General features: G+C 42.1%; 1 protein-coding gene and 1 pseudogene across 1 annotated transcript; one reads left to right on the top strand and one right to left on the bottom strand.

Annotated features, from left to right (window-relative positions):
- Window positions 1–2,213: 2,213 nt before the first annotated feature.
- On the top strand, window positions 2,214–15,609 carry LOC118660324 (vascular non-inflammatory molecule 3-like). The gene is made up of 7 exons (XM_036317576.1): window positions 2,214–2,502; window positions 2,614–2,744; window positions 9,024–9,216; window positions 10,574–10,865; window positions 13,204–13,577; window positions 14,167–14,340; window positions 15,132–15,609. Exons 1-7 carry the CDS (start codon window positions 2,290–2,292, stop codon window positions 15,258–15,260), a joined length of 1,506 nt encoding a protein of 501 aa, XP_036173469.1. The 5' UTR covers window positions 2,214–2,289; the 3' UTR covers window positions 15,261–15,609.
- Window positions 14,727–14,846, bottom strand: LOC118660879 (annotated as a pseudogene).
- Window positions 15,610–19,352: the final 3,743 nt, after the last annotated feature.

Here is a 19,352-nt window from a genome sequence, read left to right as displayed (position 1 = left end):
TTTGGATTTCTTTTAATCTCTTTAAGAAGACAAAACATGCATCTGCAAAACTAAATATGAGTATAAGATTTAAATTAAGGGTCAAGATAACAGCAAGCAGTGAGAGACATTCACCAGGACAAGAAAAAAGTGCTAAGAGCATTCAGAAATCTCACTTAGGATTGGAATAGATTTGAGAAAGCTCTACAAGGAACTGGAACTTAGGCAGATGGAGAAAAGGACATTTCAGGGGAAAATGAGCATATAATCATCTAGGTAGAGCAGTACATGAAATGTTCAGAGGTCAGGGAATAATTCAACATCACTGAATAAAGATGTCCAATAGGCAAGTTGTGGAAATAAATCAAGAATGATTTGGATTTGATGAGTTATACATTTCCTAGTAAACATAAGTGTTAATCTCTAACTGTTAAAATAACAAGTATTGCCCTGGCTGGTGTTGCTCAGTGGATAGAGCATCATCCTGCAGACTGAAGGGTCCCGGGTTCAATTCCGGGTCAGGGCACATGCCTGGGTTGTGGGCTCAATCCCCAATAAGGGGCATGCAGGAGGCAGCCCATCCATGATTCTCTCTCATCGTGGATGTTTCTCTCTCTCTCTCCTTTCCTCTCTGAAATCAATAAAAATATTTTAAAAAACCAAGTATTTATCTGTATATTACAAAGTCAACCTGCTTACCCCTCATGGAGCATGGACCACATTTCAGAATTAGCATTTTGAATACACTTGTCCCTCCTTACCCACAGTTTTGTTTTCTGGGGTTTCAGTTGCACACAATTAACTACAATCCAAAAAGATTAAATGAAAAACTCCCAAAAATAAACAACTCATAAGTTTAAATTTTTTTTTTTTTCCTTTTTAGAGAAAGAGGAAGGGAGAAGGAGATAGAAACATCGATGTGAGAAACATCAATCAGTTGCCTCCCTTACAAGCCCTGACCAGGGATCAAATCCATAACCTCGGTATGTGCCCTGACCAAGAATGGAACCTGTGACCCTTTGGTGCACAGGACGATGCTCCAAACATGTGAACCACATGGGCCAGGACAGCAATTCGTAAGTTTTAAATTATGTGCCGTCCTGACTAACATGAGGAAATGTCACACTGTGTTCCCCTGGAGACATTAATCTTCCCTTTAACCAGTGTGTCCATGCTGTGTACATTCTCCACCCACTAGTCACTTAAAAGCCATCTATGTTATCAGATCAACCCAGGGATCATTCACCATCATTGACTAACATGAGGAAATGTCACAATGTGTCCCCCTGGAGACATTAATCTTCCCTTTAACCAGTGTGTCCATGCTGTGTACATTCTCCACCCACTAGTCACTTAAAAGCCATCTATGTTATCAGATCAACCCAGGGATCATTCACCATCATTGACCGTGTGATAGGCTATCTACATTTTACACTGTTCAGATAAAATTCCAGTATTCTAGACTATTAGGCAGTCTTTTCAAAAGAAACTGGCAACTGTGGTTTCTGCTGATATCCTCTTATGATGCAAAAACTCAGGACCTTTGATCAGGAACAAGTGAGCCCAGCCCAGCCGGTGTGGCTCAGTGGTTGAGCATCCACCTATGATCCAGGAGGTCACGGTTCAATTCCCAGTCAGGGCATATGCCTGGGTTGCGGCTCAATCCCCATTGTGGGGCTTGCAGGAAGCAGCTGATCAATGATTCTCTCTCATCAATGTTTCTCTCTCTCCCTCTCCCTTCCTCTCTAAAATCAGTAAAAATATCTTTAAAAAAGAGAACAAGTGAGCCCAGACATTAGCACGTATAGAACTCTTCCTCCTTTTGCCATTTAGTGAGCTCTTAAAACTGGGACTTGCTTTGTACTCTGTTCAATGTCTGTCACAGTTATGAACATAAGTTTTCAACATATTGTTATTATGATGCTTGCCTACTACACTGGTCCTGATATTAGCCCTATTAATGGAAACACTGAACTACCAGGAAAATATATTTTACTAAAAGAAAAGAGCTTTAGACTGAGGTGGACTCATCTGACTGGCTCCTTCATTCCTCCTTTGGCGTTCGATCGCCCTCTGAACATTGTCAACAACAGCGCTGCACACTTGAGTCAATCCAATTGTGTAATCCTGGCCGTCAGTTTTCTTGGGCAACATCTTTTCTCAAGGCTGTCCAATGTGTTCTGTACAATTGTGTAATACATTCGTGAGAAATATAAATAGCTGGTAGCAGGCAGGGCTTTAACATAACATTTTTTCCAGTGATACACAATCTAAGAGTCTGAGTTTATCCAAGAGCACTAAATTGTAGCTATGATTACATCCTATTTCCCAAAATATGTGGCACCTTTTGCCTTCTTTGTCCTGAGTGTTGGCGCGCTGGACACGTTTATTGCTGCAGTGTATGAGCATGCGGTTATATTACCGAACAGAACAGAAACACCTGTTTCAGAAGAAGCAGCTTTGCTCCTGATGAGCAAGAATATAGATGTTCTTGAGAAAGCAGTTAAACTGGCGGCCACGCAGGTATTGCCCTTTTTATGCTGCCTGGGATATTGCAAAGGAAATTTGAAACTCGAAGAGGTGTGAGTGTTCAGAATTGATGAGAAAGTTCTTTGTTCCCTCTGGTTTGGGTAGGGTGCTCATATCATTGTGACCCCAGAAGATGGAATTTACGGCTGGGTCTTCACAAGGGAGACCATTTACCCCTATCTGGAGGATATCCCACACCCGGAAGTAAACTGGATTCCATGTACAGACCCTCAGAGGTAATGTCATTACTCTTTGATTTTTGAACAAAACATTGTGATATTGTAAAAATACCAATAGCAAATTCAGTAAGCTCGCCTAGTGTTCTTGCTGACAAATAATCCATCTATGACATCGGACCTAGATGCCTCTAATGCTTCATAAGGTGTGCCTTCTGGCACATGCCTCCTGATTGGTAAATGACTTGAAATGATGATGATTGGTTGGTTATTTATTGCAGTTTTCTTTGATGAGTAGTATAGTATGTATATGCATGGTTTTATAATAGATGAGCTTAACTGGGTTTCAACGAAGTGGGAAAATTGTGACATCTGGGATTTGTTTATGTTCCAAATTTAAGTAGATAGGTTCACCCATGAACACATGCCTCCTTTGTAAGAATGGTATAAAAGATGAATAGGCTATGCTTTCAAAGAGCTTTAAAAAATATATATTTTTATTTATTTCAGAGAGGAAGAGAGAGGGAGAAAAAGATGGAAACATCAATGATGAGAGAGAGTCATTGATCAGCTGCCTCCTGCACACCCCACACTGGGGATTGAGCCCACAACCCGGGCATGTGCCCTGACCAGGAATCTCCTGATTCATAGGTTGCCACTCAGTCACTGAGCCATGCTGGCCGGGCTCAAAGGGCTTTGGTATTGTTATCATTTGAGACGTAATCGGTATGGTGAGTGGAAACTGCAGTCTTGAAAAAGGAAGTGCTTTTTCTGAGACCACATTCTACCACCTTCTAGCTGAGTGATGTGGGGCATATCACCTAAGTGCTAGACGTCTCTGTTTCTTTATCTGTAAAACAGGGATAATAACATTTCTTCTCCTACTTCCCTTACAGAGTAGACAAGAGTGTCAAGTGAAGAAATACACATGGAACCTGTACACTCTCATGCCCAATCCACTTAGCTATCACTATTACTCTTGCCAACAGAAGGAACAGAATCTAAACGTCTTTGTTTTCTTGTCCTTTGAGAAATTCTAGCAATTATTTATAGTGGTAGTTTAGACTTAACTATCTTTTTTAAAATGGTATAAAGCATAAGAAAGATCTATGAAATAGATCATGTTAGGTGTACTTATTTTTAAAAATAGTTCATATATAATTCCTTTAAATGGCAAAACCAATGTATGAAAAAGTTATTTAATTTGCTAATTTTAAATTTACATGCATCTGTTCAGAACTATATCTATTGCACAAAAAGAGGAACTTAAATAATTTTGACTATTAGAAATTGATTAGAATTCTCCGATGCCGCAACGTGGGAGCTCTACCATGTGAGCCAAATCTCGCCCTGGGATTTCTACCTCTGGCAAAATATTCTCTGAATGTCACAGTCTGTGTTTACAGGAACCAGTAACCATGACTCAATGTTTACTTGATTTTGGAGCTTTTCCCAGAGCAGGAAGGACTCATAATTTGCAGTCATTCAAGAGGCTTATACTAAAACACGCCCTTTTTGCCTGAACTGATTAAACGGACTTTCCCAGGGGAAAGATGTCTGGAAGCCTAGTTAATATCTAACTAATTATTTTTCAGTTGAGAAGGTAGGTGACTGATGAAGCTTTAACATTATTGGTCTTGCAGACACTTATTCAAGACAAATTTGCAGCTCTGAGTTGTAAAAAGGAGAAATCTAGTACTTAATATAATGGTAATGTTGGTTAAAAAAAAAATGACACAAAAAACTATTGTTTCTTCCCTAGTAATATTTATCCTTAAAAGATATAATAGAGGGACCATGTGGTTGTTTTTTCCATGTTGAAATACTATCAATTAGAATACTGACATGTCTCATGCTTCCTTGGGCTTTTCTCATGAGGAGCTAATAGGAAATATTAAAGTACCCTAATTATTTAGCCAATAAAATAAAAATTAAACAAGTTATATAATAATTTTATTAAAGGCCTTAATAGATATGAATGTTGACAATATGCCCTATTTTTTTGAAAATAAAATAAATGGTCTAAAACAATAGTCATAAAGCTGTTCTTTCCATTAAAAGATTAGCTTAACATTAATTGCAGAAGGGCCGAGAGGTCATGGAGAAAGCCTGAATGGCCTCTAAAGGAACCAGGTCTCAGTTTCCTGGGCTGTCTTCTTGTAGTTACAAAATCTGTAATGGCCATTACTCATTTTTTTTTTTTTTACTATATTTTTTTATTGATTAAGATATTACATATGTGTCCTTGTCCCCACGTTACCCTCTACCCCCCACCCCCCCCACCCCCGCTCATGCCCTCACCCCCCCGTTGTCCATGTCCATTGATTAGGCCTATATGCTTGCATATAAGTCCTTTGGTTGATCTTTCCCCCTTACCCCCACCCTCCCCTACCTTCCCTCCAAGTCCCGACAGTCCAATCAATGCCTCTCCGTCTCTGGATCAGTCCTTGTTCATCAGCTTATGTTGTTCATTATATTCCACAAATGAGTGAGATCCTGTGGTATTTATCCGCTCTCAAGTTCCATCCATGCTGTGGCAAATGGTAAGAGTTCCTTTTTCTTCTTCCTCTTCTTAAAGAATACCTTTCAGCATTTCATATAATGCTGGTTTGGTGGTGATGAACTCCTTTAGCTTTTTCTTATCCGTGAAGCTCTTTATCTGACCTTCTATTCTGAATGATAGCTTTGCTGGATAAAGTAATCTTGGTTGCAGGTTCTTGCTATTCATCACTTTGAATATTTCTTGCCAGTCTCTTCTGGCCTGCATGGTTTCTGTTGAGAAATCAGCTGACAGTCGTATGGGTACTCCCTTGTAGGTAACTGACTGTCTTTCTCTTGCTGCTTTTAAGATTCTCTCTTTATCTTTTGCTCTTGGCATTTTAATTATGATGTGTCTTGGTGTGGTCCTCCTTGGATTCCTTTTGTTTGGGGTTCTCTGTGCTTCCTGGACTTGTAAGTCCATTTCCTTCACCAGGTAGGGGAAGTTTTCTCTCATTATTTCTTCAAAAAGGTTTTCAATATCTTGCCCTCTCTCTCCTTCTGGTACCCCTATAATTCTGATGTTGGTACGCTTGAAGTTGTCCCAGAGGTTCCTTACACTATCTTCATATTTTTGGAATCTCTTTTCTTTTTTCTTTTTCGGTTGGGTATTTTTTGTTTCTTTGTATTTCAAATCTTTGACTTGATTCTTGGGATCCTCTTTTCTGCTGCTGGATCTCTGTAAATTATTCTTTATTTCAGTCAGTGTATGCTTAATTTCTAGTTGGTCCTTTTTCATGTCCTCCATGGTCTCACTATACTTATTGAGGGATTCATTAAATTTATCGGCGGTTTCCATAAAATTCTTGAAAAACCTTATAACCGTGGCCTTAAACTCTATATCCAATCATTTGCTTTCCTCCATTTCTGCCATTTGTGACCTGTTTCTTTGTCTCCACATTTTGGCAGCTTCCCTGTGTTGATAGAGTGGCCCTGTGCGCCAGGTGTCCTGTAGGGCCCAGTAGCTCAGCCTCCCCAGTTACCTGGGGTGGACACTCTTGGTGCACTCTTGGTGCCTTGGTTGTTGTAGAATCACTGGGAGGAATTGACCTCCAGGCCAATTGGCTGTGAGAATCAGCTGTGTCTAAAGTGGGAGAACTTCTGTGCTGAAGACACCCTTCTGGGGCAAGACTTGCTTCAGTGGGGCTTTGGTGCTCACTGAGTCTGCTCCCTGAGTGTGTCCCTTATGGATCTGAGGAGTTGCAGTCTGGATGGACCCCCTCTGACCACTGGGTACAGTGGCTCCTGGATCTAAGGAGGTGCTAATTCAGCCTCTGCCTGAGGCCACACAGCAGGAGCCACGAAGAGGCTCAGCTGTGAAGCAATGCAAGCCGCTGCGGGGCCTTGGGCCTTCTCTTGGAAGTTCCAGGTCTGCCTGGTTCGGCTGCAGTTAGGTACATTCACATGCAAAAGCCTCTGCCGCAGCCTGGGTGGGGCGGGGTCTCAGGGAGTCAGAGGGCGGAGAAAGCAGCATGGCCGATTCTCCGCCCGGAGTCGCGCGTCTCAGTGTTCCGGTAACGGCTGCAAGCACCTCTGAGGGAAAGCCGCCCTCAAGTTCGCTTGCTGCCGGACAGACCAGCCTCTCCCCGTATGAGTCCTGGGTCCCCAGAGACTTCCTGGAACCGGAGTTCAGAGCAGTCAGGAGCTTGTGACTCAAAAAGTCAGCCGCGTCCTCAGGTGCTACCCACTTTCCTCGCGCGAGCTCGCGCCGCCGTACCTCTGCACTTCACCTCCGCAGCGCCTCTGGCTCTCAGCGTGCTTTTCTTTCCTTCTAGTTGTGGACTTTACACTCAGCCAGCCTTCCTGTTGTTCTGGATGATCTTTGCTCAGTCCTTTGCGGTAATTTTCAATTGTTGCGTGAGGCGACAATTTCCCGGTGTTTACCTATGCCGCCATCTTAGTTGCTCTCGGCCATTACTCATTTATTGAGCACCTAATTGGTCCCAGGAACAGTACATTATTTCATTCAATTTATGTAGCAGGAATAACTATTTCCATTTTAAATATGAGGTAAAGGGGGGCTTACAATCTCATCACTGGTAATTAGCATGGCTGGAACTCAGTGCAGCCATTTCCATTGTCCATTCTAACGGAATGTCCTCTGAGGGCCTGAACACAATCATATTATATTGGAAATTTCCAGTGACGAGTGAATCCACCTCTTTGACAGCATGTTCTGGTTGCTAAATATTTTGTATTTTATTTTCTGCTGAAATCCTCTACAACTTTTTTTGGTCTTTGTATCGCCTCTATAGTATGTTAATGTCTATGACTCATCTCCAAATTAGAGCCTTCCAAGTACATGAGGCCAGCTGTTACTCCACCTGTTTCATCATCTCAATTCCTTCTCATTTCTAGGATAAATATCCTAGATATTTAATGCTGATGTGAATGGCTTTGACATTACTTTGAAAAGCAGTTTTATAGTCTGTATTTATCTTAGGGTGTGTGTTGCATTGACAGATTGAAGGAACTGAGTCAGAATAGTGAAGTGCTGTTTTTTTCCTGGTCCTTTATTTTCTTACTTCTTAAATATATATATATATATGGTGGCCATATTATTATGACCACCTGATGTTTGTAGGCAAATTAGGTATAATTTCACGCTGAAGTTGCTAGAGGGCCAGATCATTATAAACGTTTGAATAGCACAACATACCTAAGTATCGTTGCTGATCAAATTCATCCTATCATGTTGATGGCGTATCCCAATGGAGATGGCTTCTTCCAACAAGACAATGCGCCATGCCATGGTGCTCGTATTGTGCAGGAGTGCTTTTGAGAACATGAGGGAGACTTTACCTTGCTTAGGTGGCCCCCACAATCACCAGATTTCAATCCAATTGAGCATTTGTGGGATGAAGTTGAAAGAGCCATCAGGCAGCTGGTTCCACAACCATCAAATCTCACAGAACTGGGCAGTGCCATTCATCAGGCATGGTGTCAGATTCCTCGCATCACCTTTCAACATCTCGTGGAATCGATGCCAAGAAGAATTGCCGTAGTCCTAACCGGTTTGGCTCAGTGGATAGAGCATCGGCCTGCGGACTGAAGGGTCCCAGGTTCGATTCTGGTCAAGGGCATGTACCTAGGTTTCGGGCACATCCCCAGTAGGGGGTGTGCAGAAGGCAGCTGATCGATGTTTCTCTCTCATCGATGTTTCTAACTCTCTATTCCCCTCCCTTCCTCTCTGTAAAAAAATCGATAAAATACATTTAAAAAATTGAATTTGTAACCCAGAGCTATTTACATTAAAAAAAAAAAAAAAAAAAAGAATCGCTGCAGTATTGAAGGCAAAAGGTGGCCCAACAAAGTACTGATGGGGTGGCCATAATAATCTGGCCGGTCATAATAATCTGACCACTCAGTGTATATTTCAGTACTAAATGCTGCATTTGTTCTCTGTAGAAGATGATTTATATAGGGCCAGCTATTTACAGTCTCCTAGTATGACTATGGCTTAGATGATAGAAAAGGTCCTCCCCATTAGAAGAGTCTGTTAAATTTCAAGCCCTTCGTTTGCCTTCCTGGGAGTACTTTATAAGAGAAAGTGTGCTTCTCTTTTTCCTCCACCATCTTTTCTGTGCTTCCCTCTCTCACTACAATCTGGAGTTTGGCACAATGAAATAGGTTAGCTTTGATAAAGATGACATTTATATTGCATGCGAGTTTCTTAATCTTTTCTGTTGATTCTTAACCTAGAGCTGTTGTGTTATATGTAACAGGCAAATAAAGTATCACTTTGAAAGTTCAGAAATCTCTAAAATAATAGAAAGTTTAAAGCAATATCTATTGAATTAGGTTTGGCTATGCCCCAGTGCAAGTAAGGCTCAGCTGCCTGGCCAAGGACAACTCTATCTACGTCGTGGCAAATATTGGGGACAAGAAGCCGTGCAATGACAGTGACCCTGAGTGTCCCCCTGACGGTCGATACCAATACAACACTGATGTGGTGTTTGACTCTCAAGGAAAACTGGTGGCACGCTACCATAAGGTGAGGTTTATTTGTGTCTCAGAGAAACTTGATTGACTTCTTCTGTTTGTTTGTGGAATGTATGTATACTTGTCTTTTCAGTGTAGGTGAGAGAGCTGCCTAGAAAACATTTCTTAGTTATTACATTTTAGTTGAAAAATATTTAATTTACTTTGGTTTTGTATATGGGTTTGGAGTTTAAGTTAGCTTCACAAAGTTTTTAATATTCTGGGAGGAAAGAAGGAGAAATGCTCTGTTTTATCCCTGATTTAATACTAGAGTTAGCTTTTGGGCCCAATTTGTTAACATTGAGTACTAAGCTTTAGTCATTCATTCCATTATAACTTTTTTTTATTGCATTACTAGAAAATCCTCACTGAAATTGGCTTAATTCCTCCAAAAAAAAAAAAAAAAAAGAAAAGAAAAGAAAAGAAAGAAAGAAAGAAAGAAATTTCCTTGCTATGTACCTGAAAAAACAGAAATCATAGAAAAGGTAGATCTAGTTTCAGATGTAGACTGTTCTGCAAAGGCACAAAAGATGTCATCCATCTCTCCAGCACTCTTGGTCCTTGGCTACAGTTTTATTTTTTCAGTCTTTTTGAAGCCTCATAGCTGCTCAATGTGAGGCTCACATCCTTATAGCAACAACATCCAGAGGAGAATGTATTTCTCTAAGAAACCCTGCAAAAACCCCATCATGCCTTTGGCTCCAATTAGGCCACATGCCTTCCTGAGCTGATCCCTGCGAGACGGAGGGTGGGCCGCCATACCAGGGAGGGAGCACAGGATCCTTAATGAGAGAACACGCATGTGCACAATCAGGCCACATCAAAACTTGAGCAAAACATGTGCTGCACTCTTGAGCCTAGGCGAAGTGGCATTTTGGAGCAATAATCAGGCTGAAAAAAATTATTAATGGCTTAATAACTAAGGAGGGTTAGACATTACATTGTCTAAATTAATTTTAAACCTACTTCATGTGTATAAACCTAGCAGTTTCATAGGGAGGCATGTGTCAGACTTTGCATGGACAGTGCTGTTGGTATTTAGGTAAGGAGTACAGTGGAAAGCAACAGTCTGGAATTTGTCAGATTTTAAAATTCAGCCTATGATTTTAAGACAGAAACATTCACCTTTTAAATATCATTGTTATATTTTCATTGGCTGACTTGTTGGTTGCAGGAAAATGGGCTTTTTATTAATGTCACAGTGAGAAAACTCATAGACATGGTATACTTGGTATGATTTACACATGTTTATGTGTAACAGTTTTAAATATGTACATCAGCATACATGGGAGAAAGATTTTATGAATATTGATCACCTCTATTTGGCAGTTTTCTGACTAATTTTCTCCTTGTTTGTTTATTGTTAATAGTACAATCTTTTTGCACCTGAAGTTCAATTTGATTTTCCGAAGGATTCCGAAGTTGTGACTTTTGACACTCCTTTTGGGAAGTTTGGCATTTTCACTTGCTTTGACATTTTTTCCCATGATCCGGCGGTGGTGATGGTAAATAAGTTTCAAGTTGACAGCGTCCTCTACCCCACGGCGTGGTACAACACACTGCCCCTCCTCTCGGCTGTTCCCTTCCATTCGGCGTGGGCCAGAGCCATGGGAGTCAACCTGCTTTCCGCAAACACCCACAACACCAGCATGCACATGACAGGTAACTCACACCTGTCATGCACCAAGTGGCAGTGACAGTCTTAGAAGGTCTTCATTGATTTTGCCGGGGTTCTTGTTCCAGCATCTAGAAGGGTTCAGCAATCTGGAGAAGGGCTGTGTGTAACTTAAGAAAGAGTCCAGAGACGAAGCATAATTTTGAAAGGCATTATAGGGAGTCAGAGGAGCCTAGCTAAAGAAACTAAGATCGCCTCCTCTCAGGACCCCTTGCTTTTTATTGATACAATTTGTCCTAAGGCAAGGTAGAGATATACACATCAAAGAGTAAGGTTTCCATATACACAAGCATTGTCAGATTGGGGAAATTTGCCTACGGCTGTTCAGGTGTTTGGCCAGTAGGAGGCAGTAACATGTAGATTAAGATGCCCTGAGCTGTCTGGCAGCAAGCAATCATTTTTGCATCCTTTTCAGGTTTGGGGAAATGCCCTTCAGCCATTCCAGATTCATCCCTGCTGTCTGGAATTGGCTTCAGGCAATTTTCAAGACACACTTTTCTTTAATGATTGTTTTATTAGCTCTAATGTCACAAAACTAATAATTGCACAGGTTTTCTATACCAACATCCTTAAATGGAAATTATGTCTGTGAGCAAAGAAGGATGCAAACATTATATCTCAATTTCACTTGAGGGGAAAGTGGAGCTACAGAGAAGTCAAGTCACATAAAAAACCAAAGCCAGATCTAAAGAATGTTGCAGCCAGCATCCATTAGCGATATTGAAACAAATCTTGTTCAGGTGAAAAAATTCACTGTAGACTTGATCAGGCTTTTAGAGTTTATCTTTTATACAAGGCAGGGCAAAATAGGTTTATAGTTGCTCCCATGGAAAATAATACAAACCTAGATAATAAAAAGGCTAATATGCAAATGGACTGAACAGTGGAACAACCGAACAACTGGTCACTATGACGTGTGCTGACCACCAGGGGGCGCACGCAGACCATGGTGGGCATTGGCCACGGCAGGATGGTGGAGCAGGTGAGCGGGGGCGCCAGACCAAGGTGGGGTGCTGGTCGCTGTCATCGAGGTGAGCCTCTGGTGGTTACTGAAAATCTTTGCTCCCACACACCACAGTCCCACCCAGTGCTCACGCCCGCTGCCGGTGCCCAGCGCTGGCCCCAATCTCTCAGCACCATCAGCAGGTGCGAGTGGCAGCTGCTGGCTCTGATGGCCCCTTAGGGCTTCTCCACCTCCCCCTGCTCCTGAGGGGCAATCAGAGCCTGCAGCCACCGCTTGCACCCACTGCTGGCGCTGGGCCCACTCGCACCCGCTGCCAGTGCCAGAGCCTCTGCTTGTACCTGCTGCTGGCGCCTGGCGCTGGTCCCGATCACTTGGCACCATCAGCGGGTGCGAGCAGCGGCTGCCAGCCCTCATCGCCCCTGAAGGTTTCTCCACCTCCCCCTGCTCCTGATGGGCGATTGGGGCAGCAGCTGCCACTTGCACCTGCTGATGGCACCAACCCCCACTTGCACCTGCTGCTGGCATTGGCCCCAATTGCTCTATGCTGTCAGTGGGTGCGAACAGGGCTGGCGCCATCAGCGTGTGGGAGCAGCAGCAATGGGAGCAGGACTGCCGATAGACAGGGGACCTGGGGCTGGGTGGGGGCATGGAGGATGGGCCAAGACCCGCCCCTGTGCCCACTGCAGCCTCATGGCCCACAGTTCCTTTCAAGGTGAATGAATTCGTGCACTAAGCCCCTAGTAACTAATAAATAATAATCTATAATAATCAAAACATAATATGCTAATTAGACCAGACGTCCTGCTGATGAAGCCGGGGCTGCAAGGAAGCCCAGGTCCCGGGTGCCAGAGGGAAGCCGGTGCTGGCAGCCAGGGGAAGGAAGGCCTACTCTTGCACGAATTTCGTGCATCGGGTCTCTAGTACAAGAATAAACTGTTTCACATACTCACAATTATAAACTTACTTTTGCCACACCCTGTAATTCTGTGTTCAAGGTAAGGTAGGTTTGTTACTCATTGATCCAACTAAAGAATTTCAAACAAATAAATTAGATAGGTCAGTGGAAAGCTGAACTTATTCTTCGTGTTTGGGGATTTTTCTAGTTTATTTTTAAATTGGCTAAAAAGAAAAGTAGCTTAAGTTAAAAAAAAAAAATAAAGAAGCCATCTAAGTCAAATGACAATTTCTGTGTAAGCAGTCACAGAGTCAAATTATGCCAATGTAATCGCTATCTCCTTGCCTATCTTGAAAATCCTATGCTTTCATAAGTTTGTATTTAATTTCTTATGGGAATGATTCTATTAGTTTGTCACAATGCACAATTTGAACACAATATTTGTATTTCTTTATGTCACCAATAGGGAGTGGAATCTACGCACCTGAAGCAGTCAAGGTGTATCACTATGACATGGAAACAGAGAGTGGCCAGCTGATGCTCTCAGAATTGAAGTCCAGGCCTCGAAGTGATCCCACCTTCCCTGCACCTGTTGACTGGAGTGCTTATGCCAAAGGCATCAAGCCATTCTTGTCTGAGAAGTTGGATTTTCCAGGGATGATTTATTTTGATGAGTTCACCTTCACTGAACTTAAGAGAAATGCAGGAAGTTACACAGTGTGCCAGAAAGACCTGTGTTGTCACTTAACTTACAAGATGTCTGAGAAGCGAACAGATGAGGTGTATGCACTAGGAGCCTTTGATGGACTGCACACAGTAGAAGGCCAATATTACTTACAGGTAGAGATGCTTAAATATGTTAGAATGGCTTCTTTATACATTTTTCTTCTAGGCCATCATTGCATTCAAGAACAGAGGAATTAGTTTTCAGCAGGCCAGGTTCAAGTTTTAAAAGTGCAAATTTCATGCATTCTCTTTTTTGGTCAGGTTACTTTAGGGAAGTATTTTTAAAACTGTCTTTTACTAGAGCCCAGAGTAAGAAGTTCATTTCACAACCTGACCCAGTGCAATCAAGATGTGTGACTACATGGAAATTGTTACTAAATATGAAATATTTAATTGAAACAAACATTTATGAAATAATTCAAATTAGAAAAGCTATACTTATGTGCAATTTTAAATACTCTGATTTTTAAAATTCTATTCTATTCCATTCAGCTTCACTGATTAAAAAAAAAAAAAAAAAGAGCTAATTCTGACCCACAAAGTTGATTTTAGGATTCACTAGTAGATTATGACCTATAATTTGAAAAACTGCATAAGAGGCAGCCAAACCTAACATATATTCCTCTATCCCTTGAAATTGTGCTTTTTGCTGAGAAAATACTTCCAAGATTTCTAACCACTTCTTTGTTCTTTGCCTACATAGATATGCACGTTACTGAAGTGTCAAACCACTGACCTGAGAACTTGCGGGGAGCCCGTGGGGTCAGCTTTTACCAAGTTTGAGGAATTCGCTCTCAGTGGCACATTTGGAACGAGTTATGTTTTCCCACAACTCATTCTCAGTGGGAGTCAGCTTGCCTCTGAAAGTCATTATGAGGTAGGAGGCTTTCAGGATGATAAATTTCTTTAAACAGATGGGGTAGACTGGCATAATGAAAATCTTTAAAATAATGGGTCAGTATTGCAATATTGCGGTTCCCATTATACAAGCAATGCTTTAAAAACATGTGGAAGCTATGATATGGAAAACAAGTGTGGTTCTAGATTGTCTGTAAGCTATGATGGAGAATTTGGCGTTCCTTTTTCCGCATAAATATGATTTTGAGATCCAAGGCAACCATAAGGTTATGGAGAAATAAAAATATTGATTGTGGATGGTGGCTGGCAACTAATGTCCTCCTTATTTTCATGGCGTAGAAGGTCCATTAAATAAGGCGCCCACAACTTCTTTATTTCTTTCTTTCTTTTTCTTTTTTCTTTTTCCTATGTGGGATGGTTGATATTGAGCCTGCAGGGAGGGAGTTAGCTCCAGACTTCTCCAAGTCTACATTTCTTTGCCTCCAATTTCACAACTTACTTCATGGGCGTGTTCTTTTGAGAAGTTGTAATAATGATAGTAATAATTAATACTTTCTATAGTGTTTCATGAGTTAAAAGAACTCTTTTTTATACATTACCTTATTTAACTCCTGTACAATTGATTTATTTGCTACATTTTCACCCAAGGTTCCTTTGCTATTAGACCTCTGGATCTGAAACGTGTGTCTTCTGACACCGAATCCTGCATGACTTTGCTATTTTATGCTGCTTTTAGAGTGTTGTCAGAAAGGCACGTGGGCTGGAAACCAAGCTCTGCCTGGGGATTAATCCTTTGCTTTCTTTGATCAGGTTTCAAGAGATGGACGTCTGCAGAGCAGAAGTGGAGCCCCTTTGCCTATCTTAGTCATGGCCCTGTATGGAAGAGTGTTCGAGAAGGACCCTCCACGCTTAGGGCAGGGACCAGGGAAATTACAATGATCTCCTTTTACCCGCTCCCTTTCAGGATTAGCCTGGCAAAGAAAGGGAAAAGAAAAAAAGAGAGAGACCCCTTAGTGTCTGTTTATGAGATGTCATAAATTTACTGAAACAACAAAGGAATTTTTAAAAAACAATAGATGTGTGAACAAAGCTCTTTCTTTGAAAAGTGAAGCCATTCATTTTTATAGCTTCAACTAGTATTTCTGAGGCAATAGAGTATATTTTATTGGTGTGCAAAATAAATTTTTTCTCATGAGAACCAGTTCAGGCTGCATCATAATAATTAGAGGCTTTATTTTAAAAACCAAAAGAACAAAATAAAAATAGTTGTATTGAGTCCTATGGCAAACATATGTATTGTTTATGTTGGGGATGGGGAAACTTTTCTCTTTCTCTCTTAGTTTTTCTGGCTGGTGTTACCAGACCAAAGGAGTCTGTTTGCCTACATACATCAAAGACCAATCAAAGAGGAACAGGAGTTTGCAGCCAACAAAGTAAGGGTTTATTAGTCGGGGAAATGGCTCCAAGCCATTTCCTCAACTAATAAGTAAAATAGTGCTCAAAAACCTGGCTTCCTGAGGATGGGTTATATAGGGGGAAATCATCCATCATGGTGACTAAAGGAGTTGTAGTGTAGGCTCGACTGATTGGTTGGGGCCAGGGTAGGGAGTAGTTGATCATTGTACATGTCAAGCAGGGCACGGTTCTGTCTGGTTTGGGAATATGTGATCAGCAGGGTTGGTTAGCTTTCATAGGCCTGTGGTTGAAACACAATTGAAGTTAAGATGTTATCTTTAGCGTGACAACACTGTTTCTGTGGCCAACATATCTACAGATTTGTTCCTAAGATAGTTTGATGCTGACCAGAATCTGATGTCCTAAGGCAAAGGTTGCCAACCTGTGGGTCGCGACTCCTTTGGGGGTCGAACGACCCTTTCACAGGGTCGCCTAAGACCATCAGAACACACATATATAATTACATATTGTTTTTGTGATTAATCACTATGCTTTAATTATGTTCAATTTGTAACAATGAAACTGGGGGTCACCACATGAGGAACTGTATTAAAGGGTCACGGCAATAAGAAGGTTGAGAACCACTGTAAGGGCTTAATGATTAAAGAAAGGAATGAATGTGAACAGAAAGGAAAAAGGATCATGTTAAAGAAATGAAATTTCTGAGCCCTTATACTGGTCAAATAATTTAAGACACACAGTAAATTAACAGGAGAGAATCAAGTTATTTATTTATTTATTTATTTATTTATTTATTTATTTTGATTGACTTTAGAGAGGAAGAGAGAGGGAGAGATAGAAACATCAATGATGAGAGCGATTCATTTATCAGCTGACTTCTGCACGCCCTACACTGGGGATCAAGCCTGCAACCCAGGCATTTGCCCTGACCAGGAACCAAACCGTGACCTTCTGGTTCATAGGTCAGCGTTCAACCACTGAGCCATGCTGGCTGGGCAAGAATCAAGCTTTAATAAATGCACATGGGAAATTTACATAAGTATGAAAATTTCAAAGACATAAAGCAAAATGAGATATATATGCCACTCAGAGCTAAGGAGGGAGAAGTAAGGCAATTCACGGGGAGATGAAAAGAGTTATTGTTTATGATATTGATCCATCTTGAAACAGTGGGTCACAAAGAAGACACTTTGCTAGATTCCTCCTGTCAATTACATCTAGTTTATATTAAAACTAGAGGACTGGTGCATGAATTCGTGCACCAGTGGGGTCCCTCGGCCTGGCCTGAGGGATTGGGCCAAAACTGGCTCTCTGACATCCTGTGAGGGGTCCCAGATTGCGAGAGGGCACAGGCCAGGCTGAGGGACCCCACCGGTGCACAATCAGGCCAGAGAGGGATGCGGGAGGTTGGCGGGACCGTGGGAGGGCTCCAGGGCATGTCCAGCCCATCTTGCTCAGTTCCAATCGGCCGGACCCCAGCAGCAAGCTAACCTACTGGTCAGAGCTTCTGCCCCCTGGTGGTCAGTGCACATCATAGGGAGCAGTTGAGTGGCCTTAGCATATCATTAGCATATTACACTTTGATTGGTTGAACTGTCTACTGGATGACCAGACACTTAGCATATTAGGCTTTTATTATATAGGATATAGTCATCTGTGATGATAGCTCTCTTCCTGGAGCAAGTCCTTGGACTAAATTATTTTAGGAAATAAGGGGGAATGTTGTAGGTGGTGGGAAAGGCACCAAGTGTCTGACCAGTGGGGTCAGATCAAATTGGGTTCAGCAACCTTAGTACTTGGGTTTGTCAAGGAAGATTTCAAAGTCCAGCCCAAACTGTAAGGTTTTAAGGCAGAGATTTTTGGGGAGGTCCTAGGGAAAGATCCTAATGGACTATTCAGCAGTTTCCCAGGTGTGTCCTTTCAGGATTGTGGTTTCCAATTGAGAGGAGTTAGTTTAAAACGCAGGCAGATAGGGCAGGGGTCCAGTGGAAAACAAAGGTAGGTGGAACATAGGCAGGGGCAGACATGGCAGTTTGAGCCAGCCTAACCACAGGAACCAACCAAGCAGAAATAATAAAATGTTTCTGGACTCAAGGTGAGAGGCATGTGAAACTAGGGAGGGCCTGCAGCAACAAGGTGTATGAAAGCATAGAAACAGAGAAAGTTCAGCATAGGAACAGAGGAAGAACACATAGAAACGGGAAGTTCAGGTTCATTGCTGGGCAAAAACAATTGAGGGAATCAATCAGGTGACGACACGGATGGCTATAGAAGCAGGCTTGTAGCAAATATATACCCCTGGACGACAAGGGTTTAATGGGAAGCCATAATTGGTTCCCATCCCCTTGTGGGGAGTTTGAATCTGCTTATAATAAGTTTTCCACGCTTAAATCTTCTGGTCCTGTTGTGGACGAACATTCGTGAGAATAAGACCACCGACTCCAATTAGGTCTTAAACAGCAAGCGAGGATTTATTGAGCTGGCCAGTGACTACAGTTACAGCACCCTGCTGAAGCAGAGGCTGAACTGCAGTGCAGACTACAAGAGTTACATTTTATTATTAAATTCTGTGGGGGCCCAGAGAAAAATGTGTCTTTCAAATTCTGGGTCCCCAATAGGGAGGAAACTCTCTTTATTTATACTTTTCCCAGTTCTTTATTTCCAGTCCTTTGGAATGAGACTTCCGGGCCTTCTGAGAAAGAAGGCCTGTGTGCTGGGAAGGGGCCATGAGACCATATCTCAAGGCCTGGCCTGATGTCAGTACCTTCCTATCTATGTGTTCTAGGACAGAGAGTACAGCATGACCCGTCTGGCCAAAGCACCAGATATGCAGCCCAGCACAGCCCTCATAGGTCATTCTTCAGCGTCACAAGACACAACCCCGGGAAAACACCTTGGCTCACCGTTCTGCTTATCACACTGACTGATTGGCCTGCACCAGGGCAGTGGGTCATTATTCAATGCAGCTGGTCTTAATGTCAGCCATGGCTGGTTTTGTTGCTTATCTTGGCCTGGAGCAGAAATACAGAGACATAGGGAGGAAAGGTCAGGGGGTCCAAACCACATGACCAGTGATAGGGGAGGAAAAGTCACCCTGGAGGCAAGGTCCCACCCTACAATTGATTGTCCGTTGCTAGGCACATGGGGCTTTCCACCCCATGACCTTCTGTACCTGGCCCAGCATCCTTGCTCTGCTCCCAACTGTCTAACTGCCTACAGCAGGAAGATCAAAAGTTTTTCCTGAGCTGTCCGAGTTTTAATAGTTTTCAGCTTGAAATAATCTGTGTGCCAGAGTGACACATCTTGGAGTGACTCATTCTGAACCCCTACAGTTAGAATGTAAACAGCTTTATCAAGTAGATGAATGTCAATAAAAAATTGATGCTGTTCTAGCCATTAAATATTAACACTGTGGACCCAGAGAATTAACATTCGTTTGATGTGAACCCTGGAAAGGAATTTATTTGCTGAGATTGGACTTCCTTTGGTCAACTGAGGGCCCCAATTTTTTTTACAAAAAATATGTCTTTATTGATTTTTAGAGAGAGAGGAAGGGAGAGGGACAGAGTGAAAGAGACATCAATGATGAGAGAGAATAATTGATTGGCTGCCTCC

This window comes from Myotis myotis, unplaced genomic scaffold (assembly GCF_014108235.1).
Source record: "Myotis myotis isolate mMyoMyo1 unplaced genomic scaffold, mMyoMyo1.p scaffold_m19_p_7, whole genome shotgun sequence".
Taxonomy (NCBI): Eukaryota; Metazoa; Chordata; class Mammalia; order Chiroptera; family Vespertilionidae; genus Myotis; species Myotis myotis.
This window is presented reverse-complemented; position numbering and strand designations above follow the sequence as displayed.